Source organism: Cyclopterus lumpus, chromosome 7 (assembly GCF_009769545.1).
Source record: "Cyclopterus lumpus isolate fCycLum1 chromosome 7, fCycLum1.pri, whole genome shotgun sequence".
Classification (NCBI taxonomy): Eukaryota; Metazoa; Chordata; class Actinopteri; order Perciformes; family Cyclopteridae; genus Cyclopterus; species Cyclopterus lumpus.
The window spans coordinates 11970814-11994130 of record NC_046972.1 but is presented as its reverse complement, the minus strand read 5'-3'; the positions used below and the strand labels follow the sequence as shown (position 1 = coordinate 11994130).

Genomic DNA, 23317 nt, shown 5'->3' with positions numbered 1-23317 from the left:
AAAACTAAAACCCTAAAAAAAAAACGAGAAGCAAAATGAAGTAAAAGCATCGTAATAAACTACTGCCATCTACAGGAGGAATGACAGCATTGCAACAACAAGCAGCTGTGAATCCTTAGTTTAGATATAATCTAAGTGTGTGGACTTCATTGTAAAATCATTTTCAAAAAGCAACATCACAGCACATTGATTTGCAAATAAAATGGCAATTTATTGAGGAAACAGTCCACATACAAGGAGCCGGTTTTCAACATAAATATTACAGTAAAGTATTACTACCTTTCCTTCACTAGAAATGAATCTTTCTGAAGAGGAACATTTTGCTTTTTTTAAAACAAACAATGCTTCTTGGCGCAAATATGAGATCAATAGAAATGAAATGTGTCACATAAAGCATAAGTCTGCTATTAATACACATAATACATTAACAGAAAAAGGTGACATTGTAATATGTGGCTTTGTTTTATTCGTTTGAATAAAATACAAGTAAAAAAGTGAATTGATGCTGCACAATGCTCGGGTATAATTGGTTATAAAGCACTGTAGTCCAACAAGTAAGATTTAGGATTACAACCATCATAGAGAGTTGTTGAATAGCCACAGAGGACAGCCGAGCTGCACACAGCTGGTTTATGTCATATCTAATCAAAACATGAAAAAGAATAATAGCAGCTACTTTTGCAGTTGACAAAGTGCACATGGGGACAAAAACAACTATGAAACTCATCAACCTAATAATACAATCTAAAGTAATCGTGCTTTTCAATTCAAATTCACTTTAAGAAGTGTGTTTTGCCCCTTGACAGTTATACTTAGGATCGATAATCAATATGACCAACTTAAGAAATGTTTTCACACTAATCTGTAGTTGACTAAAGAACATTGCCACAGCTGCTTATGGTTGGTTGTATAGGAAAACACACTTTATTTGTAACAGTATCTTCTCAAACATTTTTCATACAGATGATATCAAAATTACAATTTCTCTTTGATAACTTGATTCTCAAAAAAACTAATGAAAACATTCTTTAAGGGTTCACAATTGACTTAAACAATGCCATTACTGAAACACAGGAAATATACAAATGAAGGTGGAAAAGGCAGATCGAACATAAAGACTAATTTTCAACTCCTCAAAATAAAGAATGTAAAAACAGCCGCTGTTACGAAACCGGTGGTTCTCAAGGCTAAAAACAAAAGAACAAGAGTAACTAGCTTACTGGTCTATCTTTGTGGAAATGTGACTTTACAAACATCCATTACAGATATAAGCTGTGCATCAGCCCTGACCACATATACCGGTCACTAAAGGTCACTGGTTAGTGTCTTCCATTAGAACAAAATAAATAATTCTCTTTTTTCTAACCAAAGAAAGCAGCCCTGGCATACAAAGCCAAGGTTACCATGTTGAAAGGTGGGAGCAAAGGTTATTCACTTCACAGGTCAGCTCTAAACACTGATCACAAGCCTGCTTTTCTAAACTCCAGGCCACACATACATTATGTGTTGCCTTTAAAGTGCTCTTCTTTAACACACACACACACACACACACACACACACACACACACACACACACACACACACACACACACACACACACACACACACACACACACACACACACACACACACACACACACACACACACACACACACACACACACACACACACACACACACACACACACACACACACACACACACACACACACACACACACACACACACACACACACACACACACACACACACACACACACACACTATTCAGCCGAGATGTGATCATCTTGTGCATCACAGACAGGAGAGAGAGGAAACTGCTGCACAAAGCTCTGCTGCAAGAGGCCACACACCTTCATGTCCTCCTCTGTGAAGGAGAGAGCCTTTAAAATATGGCTTTCAAGCTCCTCTAAATACTCCTGCTTCAGCTCAGTCTCTGAGCTTGATGAAGAACAGGAATCATTCTGGAGGCTGCTCTGCAATGTTGTCACGATGTTGTTCATTTGGTCATTTGACATTATGTCACCGTCCTGATCAATAGCATGCCCACTGTGCTGACTCATGCCACCACTCACTGACAATGTGTAGTTGTTCTGAACATTACCGAGTCTGCTACCCTGGCTGCTGTACTTTTCATTTGAAATTGTGTTGTTGATTATTTTGGCATTGCTTTTAAAAGGCCCTCTTGTCTTTCTGACAGACTTCAAGCAGGCCTTGGTGTTTGTCAGGATCTCCATCGGAGCAAAGTTACTCTGGCTAAGTTGACTGAAAGGCACCGACTCAGCCATTACCACATCTTCAGACACTGTTTGGATAATATCGAGGCTCCACATATCTCCAGTCCCTTTTCTGTTTTTGTTAGGGGTGAGGTCCTTGCTCAGGTCAACAAGGATGCAGTCAGAGTCCTTTTCACTACTTTCTGTGTCCATCTCTACCCCAGAAGCGTCCTGCTCTCGGCACTCTGCCTCCCAGGCTTCTTCGCATGACTTCTTGGATCCCCTTTCAGGAGACTCAAATACCACCCCTTTGGGAACAAGAGGTTGGAAACCTCTGCGTCGAAGGCTGGTGTATGGGGAAGAGCAGAGTTGGCTCTCAGGCCGTCTCAACATGTAGTGTCGGACTGACTCAGGCACCAGGATTTCATGGTGCTTTTTGCTGGGCAGTAAGGCAGAGAAACTTCCAGGTACATGGTTTCCTACAATGGGTACAAGGGAAGTAGGTTTAAGTGCAGAGACAAAATCCTCCAGCTCTTGGTAAGAGGAGTGGTCAGAGTATGGCACAACATGAACGTTGGGGTGAAAAGAGACCAGGGGCCTGCTGGTGGGAATTATGGCCAAAGTGGGTTGTTCTTTGTTCCACTGGTTTAAAGTGGCAGAGCAAATCACTGACTGTTCCACAGCTCGGATACGACCGGCTCCTGGTTCAGTGGTGAAGACGTCAGGCAGCTCCAGCACTTTGAGGGTCTCCATCCTCTCAAAGCTCACCTCGATCCAGGTTTTAAACTCCATCGCCAGCTCCAACAGCAGGGACTCCTTCCCAAGTGCGTAGAGGCCTGCAAGGCAGCGCAGGAGAGCATGAGGGCCCGTCTCAGCAGAGTGTGCGGAGCAACAGCAACATAGTCACAAGGATAGACTTTTTTTTTTTTTAATAAAGTCAAAGACTTGCAGACATTAACAGCGCTGACAGTTTATGATTTCTGTCAGTGTTGAGAAACAATTTGTTCATCCTGCTGAGATGAGAAGAAAGTATAGAAGGCATGTTAAGAAAAGGTCTAATACAATAACATTACCTATGACAACATTGTGGTCGAGGTGTCTGCGGATGATCTCTTTGATTTGTTGAGTGGCTCGCTGTCTGGAGGGGAGGGTGCGATTGGGGTCGCAGTTGGTGTTGTCTAGGTACAGGACATCTATAGTTGCGTTGCTCCTTAGGCACGGCTCACGCAACATGGAGGGAGTATATCTGAAGTCACCTGAAATTAATTAATGTCAATATCGTTACTTGATTCCATAATTAAAAAAGTACCTGCACATATTTGTATGTCACATGATACCAATTATAATGTTGGAAAGCAAACAATTAACAATGTTTTTCTACATCTTGGAAGCTTCAGATAAAATATGTTCATTGTGCTTTTAGACACTGACCAGTGTAAAGTATGGAGCCAAAGTAGCCTTCAAAGAGAAACATGACAGCCCCTGGACAATGGTTGGCGTTTATCAGTGTGACTGTCAGCCTCTCCTTGCCGATGTCATCCAGTGGCAACAGGTAAGGCTCATCCAGCTCTAATGGATGGATCCACTCTTCTTTCACCTGATCAAAAATAGAAATGATCAGCAGAAGAAATCTCAAGACAGCAATATATATATATATTTTTTTTTTCACTCCTTTATCCTAATTTCCTTGGGAAATAACAAGCAACACAACAAGGGCTTGTCCACTATGTTGAGAAAGTAAAAGAGGACTGCCATCCATTGTGTGTAGTGAAAATTATTATTGAGCCCAAGGACAGTTCAGTTAATATTGATTTCACCCCAGTATGGCTTTGAGGAGTCACAAAAACACAAGTTAATGTTAGCAATGAAAAAGAGGTATGAGCACAATTTAAACCAAACATGGATGCAAAAACAGTCAGAAGATATTGTTTTACAAATAGTCAACGACACAGAAGCGTGCCCAGTTGCCTGCACCGATCCCATCCTCATGAAACAGCCCCTCCATTCAGCTCATCCAACACACTGGATGAGGCAGATAAGGCACATACCAGCACACTTAAATAACACACGTCACTTTAACTTAAACATTACATACACTTTATAATTGCACTTTATCTTACACTGTACATTCTACATTGTATTATATGTCTCGTCTGCACTTTGTTGATTGTGTATTTGTTGTCTACTGTTGTTGTTTGTTATGTCTGATGTCCAATGTTGCACCACCCACCACGCTAAGTTCCTTGTAGGTGTAAACCTACTTGATTCTGATTCTGATAACGTGACATGTTAACTGGGTGGTATGTTAATTTGATCACGGAACACACGTGTGTGTCGCCCTCACCTGCAACTTGAGCCTGAGCAGAGCGGCGGTGGTTAGAGAGCAGTAGATGGGCCGGTTGCTCCAGGTGGAGGTCAACCCCACCGTGTGGTCGCTGTGCATGTGGGACAGGAAAAACAGCCGGGTGCCCGGACACTTCCGCACATGCCAGAAGTCCACGGCCAGCGGGGTGTTGGGGATGACTTTCCCGTTGACTGGCATTGTCTGAGGTGCCCCTGGATGTCCTGCAACCAGACACAGGTGAGTTGATAGCTTGTCTTTTTAACGGCTGGAGGTTGCGCGGCAGTTAACATACTGCCTTCATACCGGAGATAGCTGGAAGCAGCGTTGACAATAAACATTACAGACACAACTGAGTGAACTACGGACACACGGCGGCTCGCTGTAGTTAGTTACATTATTGTGCCATGAGAAAACCTCCTGTCCAACCTTCGACATCACAAGCAGCGGGCCGTCGTCACGGTGCTGACAGCAGGTTATGGACCCGCCATTTTTGTTTTCAAGTTAACGCGCAAAGCCCCTTCATGCATGTAGGACGGAGGCCACGCTTCCTTTTCCCTTTCCTTCTTCTTCTACGGGGTTAAACTGTAACTGTTGTGTCATACTGCCACCTAGAGGTGATACCATGGTGGCTATTTCTTTATATTTACATTTCTTTATATATATATAATAATGTCATCTGTATCTTTCAGAATTCTCAAAAACTCAAAAATATCTTTGCAAGAAATGATAAACCTAAAATAATGCTGCATGAATGTAAACACAGTTAAGCACACAAGAGATGGACGACCACATATTGCATCTTAATTAATCGGGCTTCTAATTTTTAAAGATTTACAGTTTTTAAAGCTGTTTTAGATAAAACTCTATTTGTCACTCTTCTTAAACTAGTAAAAGACAATTGTCAGAACTAATAATCCACAATCCCACCAATTCAAACACTCCTAAAGCACTTTATTGATCTACAAAGAGGTGGTTAATTAATAAAGGTAAAGGAAGGAGCGTCTCCCTCAAATGGTTGAATTGTGGTTTATTCTCCAGAAGATGGCGCCAAGAGATGGGAAACGGATTTGATCCGATTGAAAAAGAAAATTACTCGACACTACTTTATTTGCAAGCGGCCCACATTATGAGATTCAGAAAGCATGTCAATATTATTTGTTCCGCAAATCTAGGAAAAGCTACATATTCATCAATTCATGTTCCTCTTGATTTATACTTTGATTAATTTCAGAAAACAACAGGCCATATATGCTTTTAATTAATGGCTGATATGAAAACATGTTTTGAATATTTCTTACTGTATATGCAAGGGTATTTTCTTCTATTACAGAAAAGAAAAGAAAAATCAATACAATGTACAAAATAGTTCTCATCTGCTGGATGATGGATCGCTTCCTCTCTCAAACGTTGGATTATAAACTACTATAATCCTGTATGTAATGTTCCTGAACATCATCATATCCAGCTATTTGTAACATTTGTATGTTTGTACATTTTCAATATACTAAGGGGATGTTACTGCTAAATGTGGGCGTTGCTATAGTGACAGCAATCCATTGTAGCCCTTCCTACTCCAACGTTTGCACACGACCATTCCAGGAGTCTGGGATTGCTGCTTATTCCCTTTCCCCTCTTATCACACAGCGTGCAACCTCTCCTCATATCCACAAGCACATTAATCGTGCTCTGCCTTACAGTTAATTATCTATCTTCCCAACACACACACACACACACACACACACACACACACATACCCACACACGCGCACGCACACACACACACGCACACACACTGTGGAAACCTTATGCTAGAGATGAAAGGGTGATTAACTGAACAAGAGTGTCGAGCACAGTCAGAGTGGTCCTGTTACTATTCACAGGCTTTGTGGTACGTTACACAGCTGGATGCCCTTTAGATTATTGCACACTGTGAGGACACTTTATACCGTCAAGAGACAAGTCGGCAAGTGATTGATTACAATGTTACCCTAACTGCATGATACTTAGGTTGATTTTTATCATTTGAACCCTACTTTTATCCTCACACATATTTTGTCTTTGGCATATGAACAGTGAGTACAGTAATACTTGAATAGTACTGAACCCAGGAAAACAATATGTAAGCATATAAACAGAAACATTTGATTTGAACACTTCTGCAAATCATTAAGTATCTTCATTAAGACTTAAATTATCAGTCCCAGCTAATGTTCTTTGTTCCCTCTACATTATAGACACATAAACAAGGTGCAGTGCATTCAAATTATATTAATAATGCAGTGGTAAGAATAAAAATAGCATAATTGTTTACATTCGTCCAGGCAAAGGTTGCTGAGGTCAGGAGGATGAGTTGTCTTATTTGTCATGTTGTTGTGCAGAGAAAAACAAAAGTGCTGTCAGACAGCAGCAGTGGTGCTGCGAAGGCAGATGGCTGCACAGTCTGTGATCTGCCACTGAATCCTTTGAATCCTCCATATACACTTTTATTGTAAGTAAGTCGCTGTGACCTCGTTCATTCTTTTTTTCTATGTTACTAAAACAAGTTATAAGTACTTTGGGTATACACTTCTGTGATATTCTCATTAGTTTCATTGAAGACTAAATTAATTTGGGTGACTACCAAATTGTCCCTTAAATCAAAAAATTGTCCCATGTGAGACTGTGGATTCATTTATCTCTTGCATCACTACTTATTGATCGCACATGAATGATGAGCAATGAGAGCTGTCTACACTTCACCCATTTATCTGAGTCAACAGATGAGTACAGTCAAAAGCAGTAGCAGCTTTATTTCTAACAACCCTCCAGGGAGGATGCAGTGGTGCTATACACACACTCCTGCAGAGGAATGGATGTTCACGTGTGAGAAGATGTCTCTTGGGGGCAAAGAGCAAGTTGCTGGACAGAAGGAGTGAGTACACATATTCTCATTTTTTTACATTTTCTTGACTTCATCCCCTTCCACAATAAGGTTTTCACAAGGACTCTATTTGTGCTATTGTAGTTTGTGATTTCGACACACTGACGCACACACTCACAGCAGAGCCGCACAACTGCTGTCTAAACCTCTCTACAGCCGGTGTTTGTGATTGTCTTCCTTTCCTCACTGCTGTAACACCTTGTGTCAGAGGTGGAGGAGCTTCTATTTGTGGCCAGGCTTCAAGCAGTAACGTTCCACAATATACTGTGGGTTATGAGAGCCAGTTGATTCCCCCACTCATCGGATTTGATTAGCTCAGTTCATTAGACTTTCAGCAGCGGGCTGGCTGGTGCGGCACACTGTTCGCCTGCTGAGGATCCCCCACCGACCAGTGACGTGTGCAGTTTTAAGGGCTGCATTATGCATAATGTGCACGTAGCTTGCTGTCAGGCAGGCCACAGCTACATACGGAGAGGAAGATGACTCTTTAATTGTCTTCCTGGAGGGCTCCAAGTAATTTTTAATTTCTCTTGGTAGGTGTGGGGAAAATCCTAGCCTAGGAGGGCTGAAAGCTCTCTTAGATTGTGCCATAATACAAGCTGAGGGGGGCTGAATACGGTCATTTATTCTCTCTCCCTCGAGTGGAAGCTAAGCCCTGGTCATATCAGCCTTTAATCAAAACGCATGTAACCTGTGCTCCTGAAGAGACAAGTGTACATATTGGTATTGATCCTCAGCCTCACGTTAAAGAAAAACTGTATGAAAATTGCACAAGAAACGTGTAATATATTTAAATTTTATATATTGGTTGTATTAAAATGTCAAAAAATACACAAATCATTTTGATGTGCTCTGGCCTAACTTGTGTGGTGAAGGGCGGTAATGTATAAAGGTTATTCAAGCAATGTTTACTACACTGACACAGTTTCTTCTGCTGTAATGAGTTTGTGTAATGTTGTGTGTAATACTCCATTTCTCTCTGGCACAGGCATAACTAATAGTTCTGCTCTGAGCAAAAGGTAAAAGCTTCCATGCTAAAAAAAGAAGATTTTGCCTGAGAAGTAGACATATTTGTTTGTTAAAGATAGCTCTTGTTGTTGTCCCTCACATGACAACAAGCTGAGTCCTCAAAAATGTACTGTCAACAACAACATCCAGCTGTGTATCCTTTGTGTTTCCACATGAGCGAGGAGAAACATTTTCATCCAGTGATCAGATTAATACATCGCTTCAGTCTGTGCATGTTTTTCTGCTGTAACGTGAGATCTGTTGACGTCCTTCCATTTCCTTTCTCATCCAGACCATGACAGGATTCCATAGAAGTGGTTTTGCATTTAGATGTAATGTCTCACAGGTGCAAAGCAGAAACACAACTCTTTTTTTTCTACAAAAAATAATTAATATTGCAGGTGCCTTAGTGAGATGGCTATATGATGTTTGGCCAAATGATAATCTGCAGTAAAAGCATCATTCGCTTGAAAGACAATGAAAAATGTCTTATCAATAGCTTTACTTCTGCTCGAGGGAAAGTCCAACATGGGTGAACACAAACAAAAAAGGCTCTATTACTGTGCTCATGGCAAATCATCATGTGAGGTAATCATGTTGAAGAACATTAGTGTCAAAGGGAATTTGAAAGACCAATGTTCAGAGTTGTAATTAAAATTTTATTATGGAATTGTACTTTTACTCTGAACAAACGCCACTGATCTAAAGAAGTGCTTATTCGTGCCAGTGGTACCCGGTACATTAAACTGTAATAAAATATATGATGAATAATTGATCGTTGCGGCCCCAGAGAAACTGCACTCGCAAGGCGGCAAAATGCGTTGGTGTGTCAATGTGCATGACGAATTATACGTTTGCTCATGATTTAACAAAGTGCTCCCCACGTGCACCCTTACGGAACAGGATCTGCATTCAGAACTGTTCGATTGTTTCCCGACACTGTTGCAGCACTCATGAAGCGGCAAGAAAACTTGTCTGGCTGCTTCCGTTCTCGTTTCACACGTTCCCTGTATGATTGGCCAATGGGAGTAGTTATGAGAGTGTGGTGTGTTTAGTTGGTTATTAGATTAGATTTAACTTTATTCATCCCCAGGGGGAAATTTCTTGAAGCAGCAGCAAAACTTTTTTTACAATAAAATAAAATAGCTGGGCATATTAGTTGCTGACAGCAACCTTCAAGGGGCTGGCACTGAGTAGCTGGCAGTAATATCGATAACCTTGTTCAGGCCTATTACAGTCTTAAGGCCGTCAGAATGATATCCCCCATCCCACCCCACCCCCCCACACACACACACACACACATACACACACATGGACACAGCAAGCCTGAAGCCCACTCTGAGTGTACTAACTTGATGCGACTATCCTGCAAAACAACCGGTTGGTGAGAACCCAGGTATCAACATGTCAATCTGTACAACTCTATATGTACAAATACCACTACTCTAAATGATGCTCCCATTAACCTGCTACTACAAATGGATTTGCAGTTAATTAAACGGTATTCTTGCGGGGTTGCAAGACAATCAAGGCACAGTCTCTGGATTTAATAAGTTACTGTATACAAATAATAATATTATCAATGACAGAACATTTTACAGCAACAATGAGTTAAAGGCGCAGGATGTTTGACTTGTCAGCAGGCCCTTGAGGCTCTGGAGATTCACAGCCTTTTATTGCAAATGTCCTGACAGTATTCAGCATGACCTTGTGCCTGCGGGGGTTTTCACTTAAATGTAAATATCAAATATGAGCTCAGCACCACTCACTTTGATAGCAGTTTAACTTTTCTCACCCCAGCAAGATTAGGTAGCTGAGTATACTTGCACAGAAAGGGAGAGAAAGAGAACAAGTCCTTTATGGTTTCAGTGGGAGCAGGTTTCATGTAGTCCATCTCTGTATACAATAGAAGAATAGTGCTGCGGCTTCTTAGCGGATAAGTGGCTGTTTTTCTTTTTGGTGACGAGATGGCTGAAGGCAAACTAAAGTAAGTGATGGCACCAATAGTCAAAATAACAGGATGATACCTCTGGCTTTCTGGCTAACCCACTTTTTGTTATGCTGTAGTTCTAATTTACAAAACGGTGGATTCACACAGTGCAATAGAAAATAGTTCAAATTATTCATGCAGCTCCAGTTGGGATGACATAAAAGACACTTTTATGGCATCTCTCCCTATCTTTTCCCCCCAAGATGCCTCTTTTCATGCTCTCTTTTTTTTCTGATGCCTGTGTTGTCTTTTCCATCTGGCTTCACAGTGTTTCTGAATTTACATTTTAATATTCCAGCATCCTGACAAACACAATACATTACAATCCCATCATGATAGCGGCAGCATTAATTGATTACACAAAAACACATACTGCATATCCAACTGGCTTAAATCTCGTATCGCCTTAAACATAGTAGATTATATGAAAGAGAAAAGTTATTTTCTGTATATGTACAGTACAGTGTTTCATAAATCTGAAAAGCTGCATGAATATATGATCGGTTTGTTTGTATTTATTCATTTAAAATGATTGTAAAACTCAAAGGGAAGTGCCCACAATTGACAACATTTGCATGGATTTTGAAAGAGCCAGATGTACACACAGGGAAAAGAAGAAAATAAAATGCTCAAGTAAACATCTGGAGAGTGCTTCTACCACAGAGATGGGAGTGAATGAAAAATGCTTGTTTATCTCATCTCTCTCCCTTTCCCTGGTCACCAGCCAGATGCCAATACGTAAAGCTTATGTATGGCCTACTCAGCATCAATTACAGCCACTGTAAACTGAGGTGAATCAGTGCACATGTTAGGGCTCCATGACGGACTGAGACCGCTGATACAGCCGTTTTAAAGGTCATGCAGTGAGGTATTCATCTGACACGGTGTAGAAGTACTGTACAGTTACTGCAGTTGTCCTTAAACCTACTGAATCAGATACCAATGACCAGTGTATTGGGTAAATCTGTATTATATATGTGGAGATTATAACGTTCAGTCTTTGTTGGCAGTGTGCAAAGACGAGATTATCGAACTCTATGGTCATTTTTAAAGCTTATTGGTGTTGTTCTGCACTGCACTGTATTAAAAAGTGTTTCCAATTTATTTAATGTTTATTGACATTGACCTATGCCACATACCACAGCATTTATAGGCTAAGCTAGTTTGCAACGCCTGTCTACTGCTCTGTGACCCTCGTCCACCACTAATATAAACAGGAGTGGACAACACATCAACAATATCTTTAAATATGATGCATTTCAACACCATAGGGACTCACCCTCCCCTCTTACATGTTATTAAAAAAAAGCAGAATATTACAAATTCAAGTTGTGTTTAATAGTTTTTTATTGCATTAGACTGTTTATATCTAATAAACATGTAAGTGAGTCTGTCATTCAGATGAACTGAAATCATCATTTATTTAGGAGAGAGATTTCCGATAATGAGGCGAAACAACACGCCTTTGTTTGTCTTTATTACCTCTTGTCTGGTTAACAGACTTCAAAGACTAAACTGAAGTTAGCAATCCACTTAGTGCAGTGCAGCGTTCAGCGATGTGATAGCAGGACAGCAGGTTAAGTAATAGAGGCCTCACACACTTATACAGTAGCTTCAATAAACAATTTCTATTAGGATAAGAACCCAATGTTTTGACAAGGTTTAAACATGTCAAATCAAAGGTCATATATAGTATGTATGGGTTTCAATTAAGTACTGAAGTCATTAAGTTTAAAGTAGAATATTGCAGTAAATGGGTGATACATGCTTTATATAAATACTCTAAAAGGAAAATAATCGTATTCCATACCCCATTAAAAATAATGAAAAAGGGGGCTATATATATATATATATATATATATATATATATATATATATATATATATACATACACATACATACATACATACTGCAGTTCAGAGCAGCTGGCGTGAGCTAGCCAGTGGATCAGCCTCACATGCATGAACATGCACTAAAAGCACGTAAGGCCGAAAACAAATCAGTGTGTATTGTTATCTGGATAACAACACACACTGAGAGACTCAGATTTTTTTTGGGGGGGGGGGCTGGAAACATAACTGTGACAAACAGCTATTGTTCACCTTTAAGTTGATATGGCAGATCTAACAGACCAACAGAAACATCCTCATTCAATTGAAGTCATGTTGTGTACACCTGATGAATGTAAGGCCAACATTAACTTTCTTTTGAGCTGTGTTTTTGTAGACACCAACTCCTGTGGAGGATATCTAATAATAATAATGCATTTTATTTATACAGCCCTTTTCAAGGTACTCAAAGACACTTTACATATCTGGCTCTTTAGCTGCTGAGGGGAACTGCAGACATCAGGCGTCTCTACGTGGGACTCCTTTTACAAATACTTAGTCATGTGATCTATTGTTTAAAAATATTGATTATAGAGCCCTAATTATTGAATTCAACTGAGCAGGAATCAATGTTATCAAATACTGCCCTTGCTCTGCTCAGACACAGTAGCATCCTGATTCTAGGTTACAGAGTAGGAGGCATTTCATTATTTGCGTCTTGCTTCAAAAGGAAGGAAGCAGATTTTCATATTCTCCTCCACTGAGATTGAACAGATTTGGATCCATATTTATCCACATCCATATGCTGTGTGAGCTGACCTTTTAGATAAACACACTGTCAGTTGGAAGGTCTTTCTTCTTATTTACAGTGAGTGAAATATTAATACCTTCAGAAGCCCCCAGAGAGTTAAGGTCTCAAAAGTTTTAAGATTTGTTTGCTATTCACTGGGGACTGCAGCCAGAGACAGCTAGATTACGCTCTGGAGCTCCCTTCATCAGAGCCAACGGATCACTTTCTCTGGAGATTTTACAAAGCTATCCCTTCATACTCAGGTTATGATCATTTAATTTGCTGCTTTGAGTTTTGCTCTTTGTCAAATATGACAGACCCGTGTACCCAACTTCTGCTATCATCACCATACTGTGGCGCTCAGTGTCAGCAGAAGAAACCACTCAGATCGGAGTGATTGTTTTTTTCTTTTGTAGACATTGAGCAAAAGAGAAAAACTATCATATTTTCTAGTATGTGGAATTTTTCAAAACTGTGAAATAAGCAGCCAATCTCGAACTGCTGCCAATGCATCTGCGTTAGCTGCGTCTATCACATTGTCAGCAGACAGCAGCCTTCTCATTATCGTTTTATGAGGCCCAGTTGGCAGAGTGCTGTGCGTCTCCAACTCAGTTGGAGTGAATTAACTTAAAACAGGATTCAGACATTTGCCCTAGTTATTGTTAGTATCTTCTCAGGCTGCGAATGCAGGCACTGAATGTCCAGAGATCAGTCAGTAAAAGGCCAAATCTGTGCTGCAACCTTTCCTGCAGAGCTGATAACGGCTCAGGATCAAGAACCTGAGAGCCTATTTGGGAGATAATTAGAGTTTTACCTTATTGCCATTCTCCCCTCAGGTAGGTACATTTTAGGCAAGCCAAACTATAAATTCACAACATCTTTTTCCCTCTCGAGAGACCTCTAACGTGTGTATTGATTGCAGCAAGAAAAATCAATGCAAGTGGGAAACTGAAGCCCATTTTAAATGCAACAGCTCAGTGTAAAACTAAATTACTAGAAGCAACAATATATTTTAATCAGGCAACCAACAAGTGTTGCTGTGCTGCTACACACTATTAAAATATATGAGTCTTTGTCATCATATTGTCTACTTGGATCAATTACTGACATCAATGAGACAACTCATGCCGGGGATATTTGAACGATCAGTCTATATAGTAAACTGGGAGAAATGCTTGTTCATCTTGCAAGAAAAAAACAAGACAACTGAAAAGAAAAACCGAGAGGGAAAGACTAAAGGGAAAATGATTGCTGGAAAGGTCAGCACCACAGCACTTTTAAAGGGCTGTTAACCGTATCTCTGTGTTCAAGACAGTCGCTGGATCGTTTGACATTCACTGAGCTCTTTTTATGCAGACAGACAGAGGTCGAGAGTTGTATGCAAACATGAGTAATGGAAGATAAGCGCTTTAGGAGGCTGACATGAAAAGTTCTGCAGAGGCAACATTTTCAAATATGACCTGTGTGGAGCAGATCTTCAACAATATCGTCATCTCTTTCCGAAACAACTCCCCACATTCTCATATCTACTCACACCATTTGACTTAATAAGTAGCCCTTTCACAATTAACGTCACAGAATGGCAAGGCCACAAGGGGGACCGCAATCATACTTAAACAAAAATCTGCCTTTGATTTAATGTTTTCTCTAAGGCCAGATTTTCTCATTGAATAAAAGCTAGAGGGGAGTAGTGAGGTAGCAGAAACACTATTACGTTGTTTTCTTTCACTAACGTTAAGATAGTTTATTTTTGTCACTGTTGTTGATAGTTTCACTGCATGGGTCCGAAAGTGTGTGTCCTTTATTTTAGTGCGTCAGATCTTTACACTGAAACAACGTTGACCTGCCAGCTATTGATTGCAGCAATGAGAGATGCAATCCAATATTTTGTATCCTCATGCCAAGCTGCCATGTTGACTATTTCGAGAGCAGCATGAGTGGCCATTCATAATTCATGTGACGCTGTATGTATGCATTGTATGTACATTTCATGTCTGTAGCTGTGCAGCATGATTTGGATTTTGTAAACGCAGTTACTATTGTTTAAGAAGCGAAAAAGTATTTGACACGCTTTCACCACTTCTTACTTTGCTGACTTCTTCTCCTCTTTCAGCACATTTCTTATTCAGTTCACCTACTTTCTAAGTATAGAAACCTTTCAAACCTTTTCTGCAACCGCTGGTCACCTCATCCTCCAGCGGATAACTTGCGCAGGTGAAAAGAGCTGCAGAAAAGAAGTGATGACATGCTGTCAGTCAGCCCTGAAACGTCTCCATCCCTCTCTAGAGAGAGCGATGGTTTTGTAACACAAGGTTCCTCCAGGTTAGTGAGACAGGTAAGGTGAAAGCTCCCCGAGGAAGACTGCTGCTCATTACAGCCTGCCAGCATGGCAAGGTGGAAAATGCTAGCTCTCTAAAGGCTGTCAGCAGGTGACATGACATGATGGGCAAATATGGGCACAGAGGAAATGAATAAAACATCCATGATCATACACAGACACACAACATAATAGCACACAAAATAATGTGGCAATTGGAAATGGGGGGGGATCTCTAAAGTTGTGGAGAATAAATTCCACCATCACCATTAAATTGTCATTTCTCTGATAGCATGTTAACTGTCAGATTTGTGGTGCAGCTAAGTGTCATCCCTGATTATTTTCTGATTGAGATGGCGCTTAGCCTCCCGTTGTGAGCACACCAGAGTTTTACAGTACAGCCTTCTTCTAATTGACAACGCCCTCGTGCCAGCGTGAGCGTAATGCCTACACTGCGTGGTGGCAGCTGGTGAAATATGAAAAACAGGATTACAAGTGTAAAAATGTGTGCCTGTGGGTGGCTGGTGTGGGAGGTGGAGGACTAGTAATAGCATTACTATGTGGTACAAATGGAGAAAATAAAAGATAAGAGCAAACGAAAAGAAGGCTCACTGAAGTGGAGAATCCGGAGCAGAAACATCACACAGGTGAAACACAAAAAGAAGTTACAGCAGAGAAAATAAGAACCAAAAAATTAAGAGAATTTTGAATTCCATAGCGTGATACAAAGAGACTGTACTGCTGGATGGGAAGAGAATCTCTACCGTGCTACATCTTAAATTCAACAGAGCTGCCATGACCTGAAGGCAGGCGTGACCTGTGATTGGCTCGCTGTGAGCGGATGGCTGCGATTGAGGCTTTGGCCAAGGCCGTGAAATGCCTCGGCAAAAGGCAGACACTTTCGAGCAGAACTTGTCTTGTCAGAAACAGAAAGTGATAAAGTAAAAGAGTGAGTGGAGACGGAGGGAGAGAGGGATGAAATATTAATTCCAAACCCACTGCTCTCCACTGAGATACAGAGCTTTGCTCTCTCTCTCTCGCTCTCTCTTTTAAAAAGTTTTCCATTAAGAGAACTTGCACTTCCAGTTGTCATGCAGGTCATCTATAATGTAGCAGGTTTGTCCTGTTGCTTACTTTAGAGCGTTTGTGTGCTCTCTCCGGTCTCTTTGTCTGTGGTTCAACCAGGAGTGGTCCTGTTAAGTGCTGTTGATTTGATTTTAGATCAGTTGTTCCCTCAAGTGCTCTGTGGTGCAATGTCTAATTAACTCAATTTGACCTTTGGGTGTCCAAGTCAAACTTGTGTGTTCAACCACATTAGATTCTTAGATGAACTGTTTTCTTGGAAAGCTATGAAGTGTATATTGAAAAATAAATGCTGATCAAACTGCACTGCTGTCCTAATTCATTAGGACTGCATCTGTAAAATGACGAGTGACAGGTGAATCTTACACACTGATGCAACATAAAAAATAGCGTTTGGGTCAATGCAGATGAACAGAACTGGATTCACAGCTGTGCTCACTACCACCGGTTAAAAGGGGTTACATGTTAAATACTGCTTGGCTTTTGTGTGGAGGGTTGCACACAACTTATTTTATGCAGATTCACTTGACATCTGGCCCACGGGCATTGTTTCCCTCCAGAGTGACACATACCGGCTTTTCTTATGTCATCTCTATTGGCAGGACAATACCATTTGTTACTGCTTCCCAAAATTGTTTTCTGACACTGCTATGAAACAGAGTTCAAATGGATTATGGAAACACCTTTGCCTAATAATTCTGATATAGCAAATATTTAACTCTATCAATCCGCTGTTGTCGTCTTCTTGGAAACTGCCATAACGCTTGAATGCTTGTCTTCATCACATGGCAACATGAAACATGGCCAACGGTAGCTGAAACCAAGAAAAACAATTCAACCTTGGCCTGTAGCGTAACTTCTGACTAAACTATGCTTACCAAACCAGCATAGTTTGGTCAGAAGTTACGCTACAGGCCAAGGTTGAATTGTGTGAATTGGTTGAATTGTTTCAAAAGTTGCACGACAATTGAATGAAAACACGAGTGGCAATGCTAAATGCTGATATTTAGCAAATAATGTTTACCATGTTCACTATTTTAATGTAGCTCATTAGCCTGCTAACATTTTCTAAGGTTGTGCAGACAACTCTGTTAGGCAATCTAACAATGTATTTTTGTACAGTGACATGTCGGCACCAACCCAGTATCTACCCATCAGACATAGCCTGGTATGAATTGCTATTTCATCTCACCGGATTTGTTTGTGAAAGATAATTTCCTGTAAGCACTTGGTATGCACAGAAGCATGATCCTGATGTCCTGCCCTTGGAAAAGGACAGGGACACTTCATAGATCTTGAAGGAAAATTGATAGATGACCTTGGCCTTGGCATGTATTATTCATGTGCATTTACAACAAGGTAATGAAGAAACACTTCTAAAACTCAATAAATGCACAACTTTTTGATGGACAGATTATTTTTAATATAGCATGTAGAAATGGCAAATGGTAGGAAAATACACAGAAATATAAATGTAAATATTTGGTCACGTGCCTTCCAACTTCAATTCTGTTCATTCTAAAAAATGTTAACACGCATTCTTTATTACTGTTGAGTTTACGATTGATAATCACAAAATATGGTTCCAAAAGATCTGGATACCAAAAACAAACTAAAAAGAAACACTTGTTTTGCATCTATTGTAAGTGAACAAGTTCAGAAATCTAATGCTTCATAGAAAGTGAAATGTAAATATAATGATAAACTTTAAAACAACGTTACAACGTTTTTGACCAGAGAATCGAATACAATAAACTAAATGCAATAAAATAAGATTGAAAAAAACCCAGAATAAAACACACAACGCCTAGTGGAACTAAGTAAAATCTTGGGCTAATGTAATAAAAGGCTTTCTAGGTTTTAAGAAGTAATGTAAATGACACTGCAGCCTACATTCAACTCCTCCTCCACAGGGGCACTGACTGGGTCCCCTTTCATTGTAAAGTTACCAGCTGACAGACAAAAATCAACACTAAAATTTAAATCGTGTTTACCACAATACAAACCGGGTCGGGCATAAAAAAGCTCATGGATCCCCCTTAATGGTAAGTGGTTTGTCCTCTGTGGAGGATGAATGTGTTCCTTTAATGTCAATCTGATTACTTTAATACTTTTTGTGTACAAGTTGAAATTCTGCCTAGACCAGAAGTAGATCAGGGATCAGCAAAACCATTAGGATTCATCCTCAGGAGACACTTCCGTCACCACCTGCCCTGTCGTTGTTGAGCTACAGACTGAACAGAACAAAATATTAACACCTGTTCACTGTTTTTCAATGTATCCAAACAGCCTGTATAGTCAACACCTCTCGGACAACTTAACATTAACATTTTCCATAAAGCTTTTTACTGGAATATAGTGAATTATTGCAGAATATGGATGACCACAAATAATTGGACATTATGCAATTATTACCATCATATCACTTCAGTCAGCCATGTTCCCTACAGCATGGAGTTTTACTTTCAGCTGTCTGACATGTTCTAGTCCCAATCCTCTTGAGAAAATTAAGGTTTTTAAAATGTTTATTAATCTGTGTCTGTTCACATAATCCCCTGCAACTCATTTCCAGAGCCATGGTGCAAGTAGGGTTGACTTGCATTATGCAAACGGGATAGACTCAATGGGAAGCAAAGAAAGGAGATAACTGAACAACAGCTTCTGCCATGAATAGTTATTGCAATGCACATTGTAGGAATGTTCCTTCCTGACTGTTAACCATAGTGTATGTGACTAAAACATCTGTATAAAATATTAAATCTCTCTGTTGTGAATTCAGAAACATTAAACATACAGGGATCATTTATTTTCTTTATGCAACACAGATGCACAACAAAATTCAGTCGTAGCCCATTTGTAACACAACAGACAAACAAACAGACAAACAAAACAAAAACAATAGTACCTTCCTGTTGTGCATTTTTTTTATTTGCATCATAAGGAATCCAAACAGGAAATACTGCACACTTCTGAAGTACATTTATCACAGGCTGCTTATAGACACCTGGTAGGATGAAAAATGACACAGGTCGGGGTCAAACCGTTACAACTTATATACACGTTAGTTATCTGGACTTGTGGTTCGTGACCTTTCAGCCGTTGTGATACAACATCTGTAAACTGCTGTCTGTATGCTGCTGGGTTCAGAAGGACAGCACTGACCCTCTTATTCCAAATGCAGCTATACATCTCTGGAAGTGGAAAAAGTTTTGTTTTTTCTCTGAGATCAGAATACAGAAAGATGATATATCTTTCTAAATTCTGATCTCTTTAGTACCTGCAGTTAGTTCAGACTGACTAAAACATTTTTGAAGCGACTTTAAAATGTGTATAATATTACAGCAAAGAAAAATTATTCTACTGCTTAAATTGCATGCCAATATGAACAAAGATGTAATCTCCGTTCCACTGACCAAACTCTGTACTAAACATGTACTAAAGGATTTAGAGTTTAGGACATTTTCAGGGTAACAATGTGTTTTCCTTTAATGAGCCTTTGCTTGTTGTATTGTGTAACAGTATTGTGTAACCTTGTTTTGTAAGATGCTTGAAATATAACTTATTATTACAAGCTTCTTGGCTATTAGAACAAAGAGTGGATAGATTTTAAAACACAATTCTCCCACGACAGTCTATCCCACTGGCCTGATATAAGTAATGTGCGGTGACCTGGCTGATCTGATAGGTCACTTTTAGCCAGCCAAGTCTTTATCTTGATAAGAATACTAAGTATGGCATGGGTGAGCTCATGTCAAGAAGGAATTTCAGATTGGCACAGAGGAAACCAGCTCGCCAGGCTAATGGTGTTTAATGCACTGTAAAAGTGAGACAAGCAATTGTCATAGAAAGATTTCTGCTGAGGTGCAGAATTAAATTATTTGTGTTTTAATCATTTAAAACATAATTGAAGGAGGCAGCATTAAGCCTCAGATTGCAGCTGCAGCTTGTGTGTGTTCAGTTGTGTCAGACAGAATCAACTCTTGCACATGAATATGCTAATAAAGGAGGACGATGCCACTGGCTGTTTCACAGTCTTGTAACACCTCAGCTTTAGAAAACACTGTCAGCACTCGGTATGCTGCCAGCATTGACAACAATTTGGTTTTCAGTCAGCCCCTGGAAAAGAAACTGTTGAAGGAAATCCTGAAGGTGTTCTTCTAAGGGACAATATTTTAAACCCTGATGTTAACGCTTACTTGTCTTTCCACATCAATTTAATGTTATTTACTGAAATGTTCTACATTTTTTTTCTATTGCAGCAGCACACAGTCCTTCCACCGCATGGCACAGTAATACACAGACATCACCATGTGCCACACACCGCCAACAGGCCAGCAACTTCCTACGACTAACGAGGACGCAGGAGGAAGAAACAAGGGGGAAAACAAGCTAATCAAAACTAATTTATAAAAATATATGTAAACAAAGGAGAATATATGTTAGAAATGGGTAATGAATAAAACTTCCACCCCACCGACCAGCCCACTTTTCACACAGCTTTTTGTCTTCTTCGCTCTACTCTCTTTTCCCTCTTTATCCGTACTCACACAGCTCCCCTACACACACACCTACTCATGTGCATAGTTGTTAATCACTTCTCTTGCACTACTAATAAACAACAAAACAACAACTAAAAGCAGTCCTCACATGATCCCCAACCTCTTTTTCACCTAATCTATTACGTGTGTGTGTGTGTGTGTGTGTGTGTGTGTGTGTGTGTGTGTGTGTGTGTGTGTGTGTGTGTGTGTGTGTGTGTGTGTGTGTGTGTGTGTGTGTGTGTGTGTGTGTGTGTGTGTGTGTGTGACGACTTGAATTGCCCATGCGTTGAACATTTAAGTTGTTTGCAGCCATGGTCCAGCTGTCTGGGTTAAAAGCAAAAGGAAGGCAAATGAGGAAAATGCTCACTGAGTGGTTTTGCAAAAGCAGTCTCATCTGTTGTTCGAAGTGTTTACCTCCCCTGCCCCTTTCCACCAAAAACTAAAACATTCTGCTTGACTTCACCACAAGAGCTCAGTGTGTGTGTATCTGTGTTGGTTATATATTATATCACTAAACACTGAATATGTTCCCTCCTCTGAAAATTGTAGAATGCATTAATTCCGGCATTGCTATCTGTTGCCATAACAACACACATTAATTCCCATATGGAGGCTGGTGGATGATGGAGGGTGCATAAATCAGTGCAGAAGGAATGGGTTTAGCTCTGAACAAAGCATTCAATCAAGAGCTTCTGCATGGCTGTCACATACACTTTTAGGGTCACTGGGTCAAGAAGACATTTCTTATGAACATGCAAAGTCATCAACCAATCTGCATATGGAAACACATACTGTATGTAAACGCTGTTTGAAAGGCTAGATTGCTTGTTAGGATTGATAAATATAGTTTGAAGGGATGGATGGAGGGATGTATTGTTTGAGTGGATGGATGGATGATTCTTTGACAGGATGGATGGGTGTATTGTTTAAAAGGATGGGGGGATTGATGGATGGATGCAAAGTAAGTCAAAACTGAACAATTATGGAAATTAGATTCAAGACCAGTTGATCGACAACAAGATTGTTTACATCCTCATCTCCCAAACTGCGCTCTTGTCTCTTACATTAAAACTCATTAACTTCCAGTCTCTTCAATTAAACTGTCCTGTGATTTAAAAGCCTATGGAAAACTGCTTACATTAAATCAATCGATGCTAAACCCAATGAAGTCTATTTCATTTTCAAGATGTTGGACACACTACACTGATTGCCTTTATAATTAAATCATGACGATGCAAATGGCAGACTAAAATGGTGCCTCTCATTAGCTTCTGAATGTTAATGCATCCACATATTTTTATAGGGATTTTATTCCCTCCCACTGTGACCGAAGCGCTTTCCAGCATCCACACAGAAGCAAGCATAATGCATTTCACATTTCTGTAATTATTTCCTGCCTATAGCACCAATATGTAGATGTCCCATTTGTGTAAACCCACACACCACTCTCCAAATGGTGCTTAATAATTCCAGATCTGCAAACAATTTCCTTAATTTGCAATAATACTCCTGAATTGAAATGGCAAGTGGCCACAGAGTGCAGGGATTGATCTCATTAATAAGCTATCATGCCTCCTCTCAGCCATAGATGGTTTGAAAGGAAGAGGGAGGGGACCCTTTAACATTCAGTTTCAGTTTCTCTTCTGGGGAGTGCAAAGAGGGTGAACATGCTGTCAAACATTTGACAAGAACTGTGTCTGCGGGTGAAGCAATTCAGACAAACCTCTTTCTGACTTGAGTCATTGTTTGTTTTACAAGTATTACACATACTTGATAACAAGGCTGTTCAAATGTAATAGAGAAGCCAAAGAGAGTATGGTTTTTGAAGTGCTTAATTTAAAGTGTGACTTCCGAGCTGAGTACATTCTGTACTCCATCTAACCCTGCAGCTATTTATATTTTCTCCAGTTTCATCTGGATAACAGGAACAGGAAAATAAGTCAGTTGGACTGCTTTTTGCACAAATCAGTGTCTTATTCGTAGAGATGTGTCACTGCTGGAGGCAGTAACGGTGAAGGAGAAGATGCTGTCTTGCCCACAGTGTTTACAATGTTGGATATTCTAAAAGCTTCAGAGGACCCACATAACTCCCTCTTTATCACGTTTTAGTCCGGGGATTCTTACAATCGAGAGGTGGTGAAAAGGAATAATTGTGCAGGCTGGCATGCAAGTGAATGTAGCACAAGGACTCTGCCTCATTTATTCTGTGGGAAGAGCAGATGTTAGTCTTCTATACAGTAACACACAAGTTGTTGGTGGTGGTGTTGGGGAACATATCTTCCT

The 23317-nt window shown here is 40.1% G+C and overlaps 1 protein-coding gene and 1 long non-coding RNA gene across 3 annotated transcripts; one reads left to right on the top strand and one right to left on the bottom strand.

Annotated features, from left to right (window-relative positions):
- Nucleotides 1–895: 895 nt before the first annotated feature.
- On the bottom strand, nt 896–5133 carry dclre1b (DNA cross-link repair 1B). Of its 2 annotated transcripts, none has more exons than XM_034537518.1 (5): nt 4987–5133; nt 4561–4781; nt 3648–3813; nt 3290–3472; nt 896–3052 (listed from the first exon to the last, which is right to left on the bottom strand). In XM_034537518.1, exons 2-5 carry the CDS (start codon nt 4756–4758, stop codon nt 1764–1766), a joined length of 1836 nt encoding a protein of 611 aa, XP_034393409.1. In that variant the 5' UTR covers nt 4759–4781; nt 4987–5133; the 3' UTR covers nt 896–1763. The 2 variants fall into 2 exon arrangements, with proteins under 2 accessions (XP_034393409.1, XP_034393410.1); XM_034537519.1 differs by having other exon boundaries at nt 4954–5110.
- On the top strand, nt 4687–21211 carry LOC117733698. The gene is made up of 3 exons (XR_004609764.1): nt 4687–4797; nt 7368–7470; nt 20756–21211. It is a non-coding gene; the product is annotated as an uncharacterized LOC117733698 (long non-coding RNA).
- The last annotated feature ends 2106 nt before the right edge of the window (nt 21212–23317 follow it).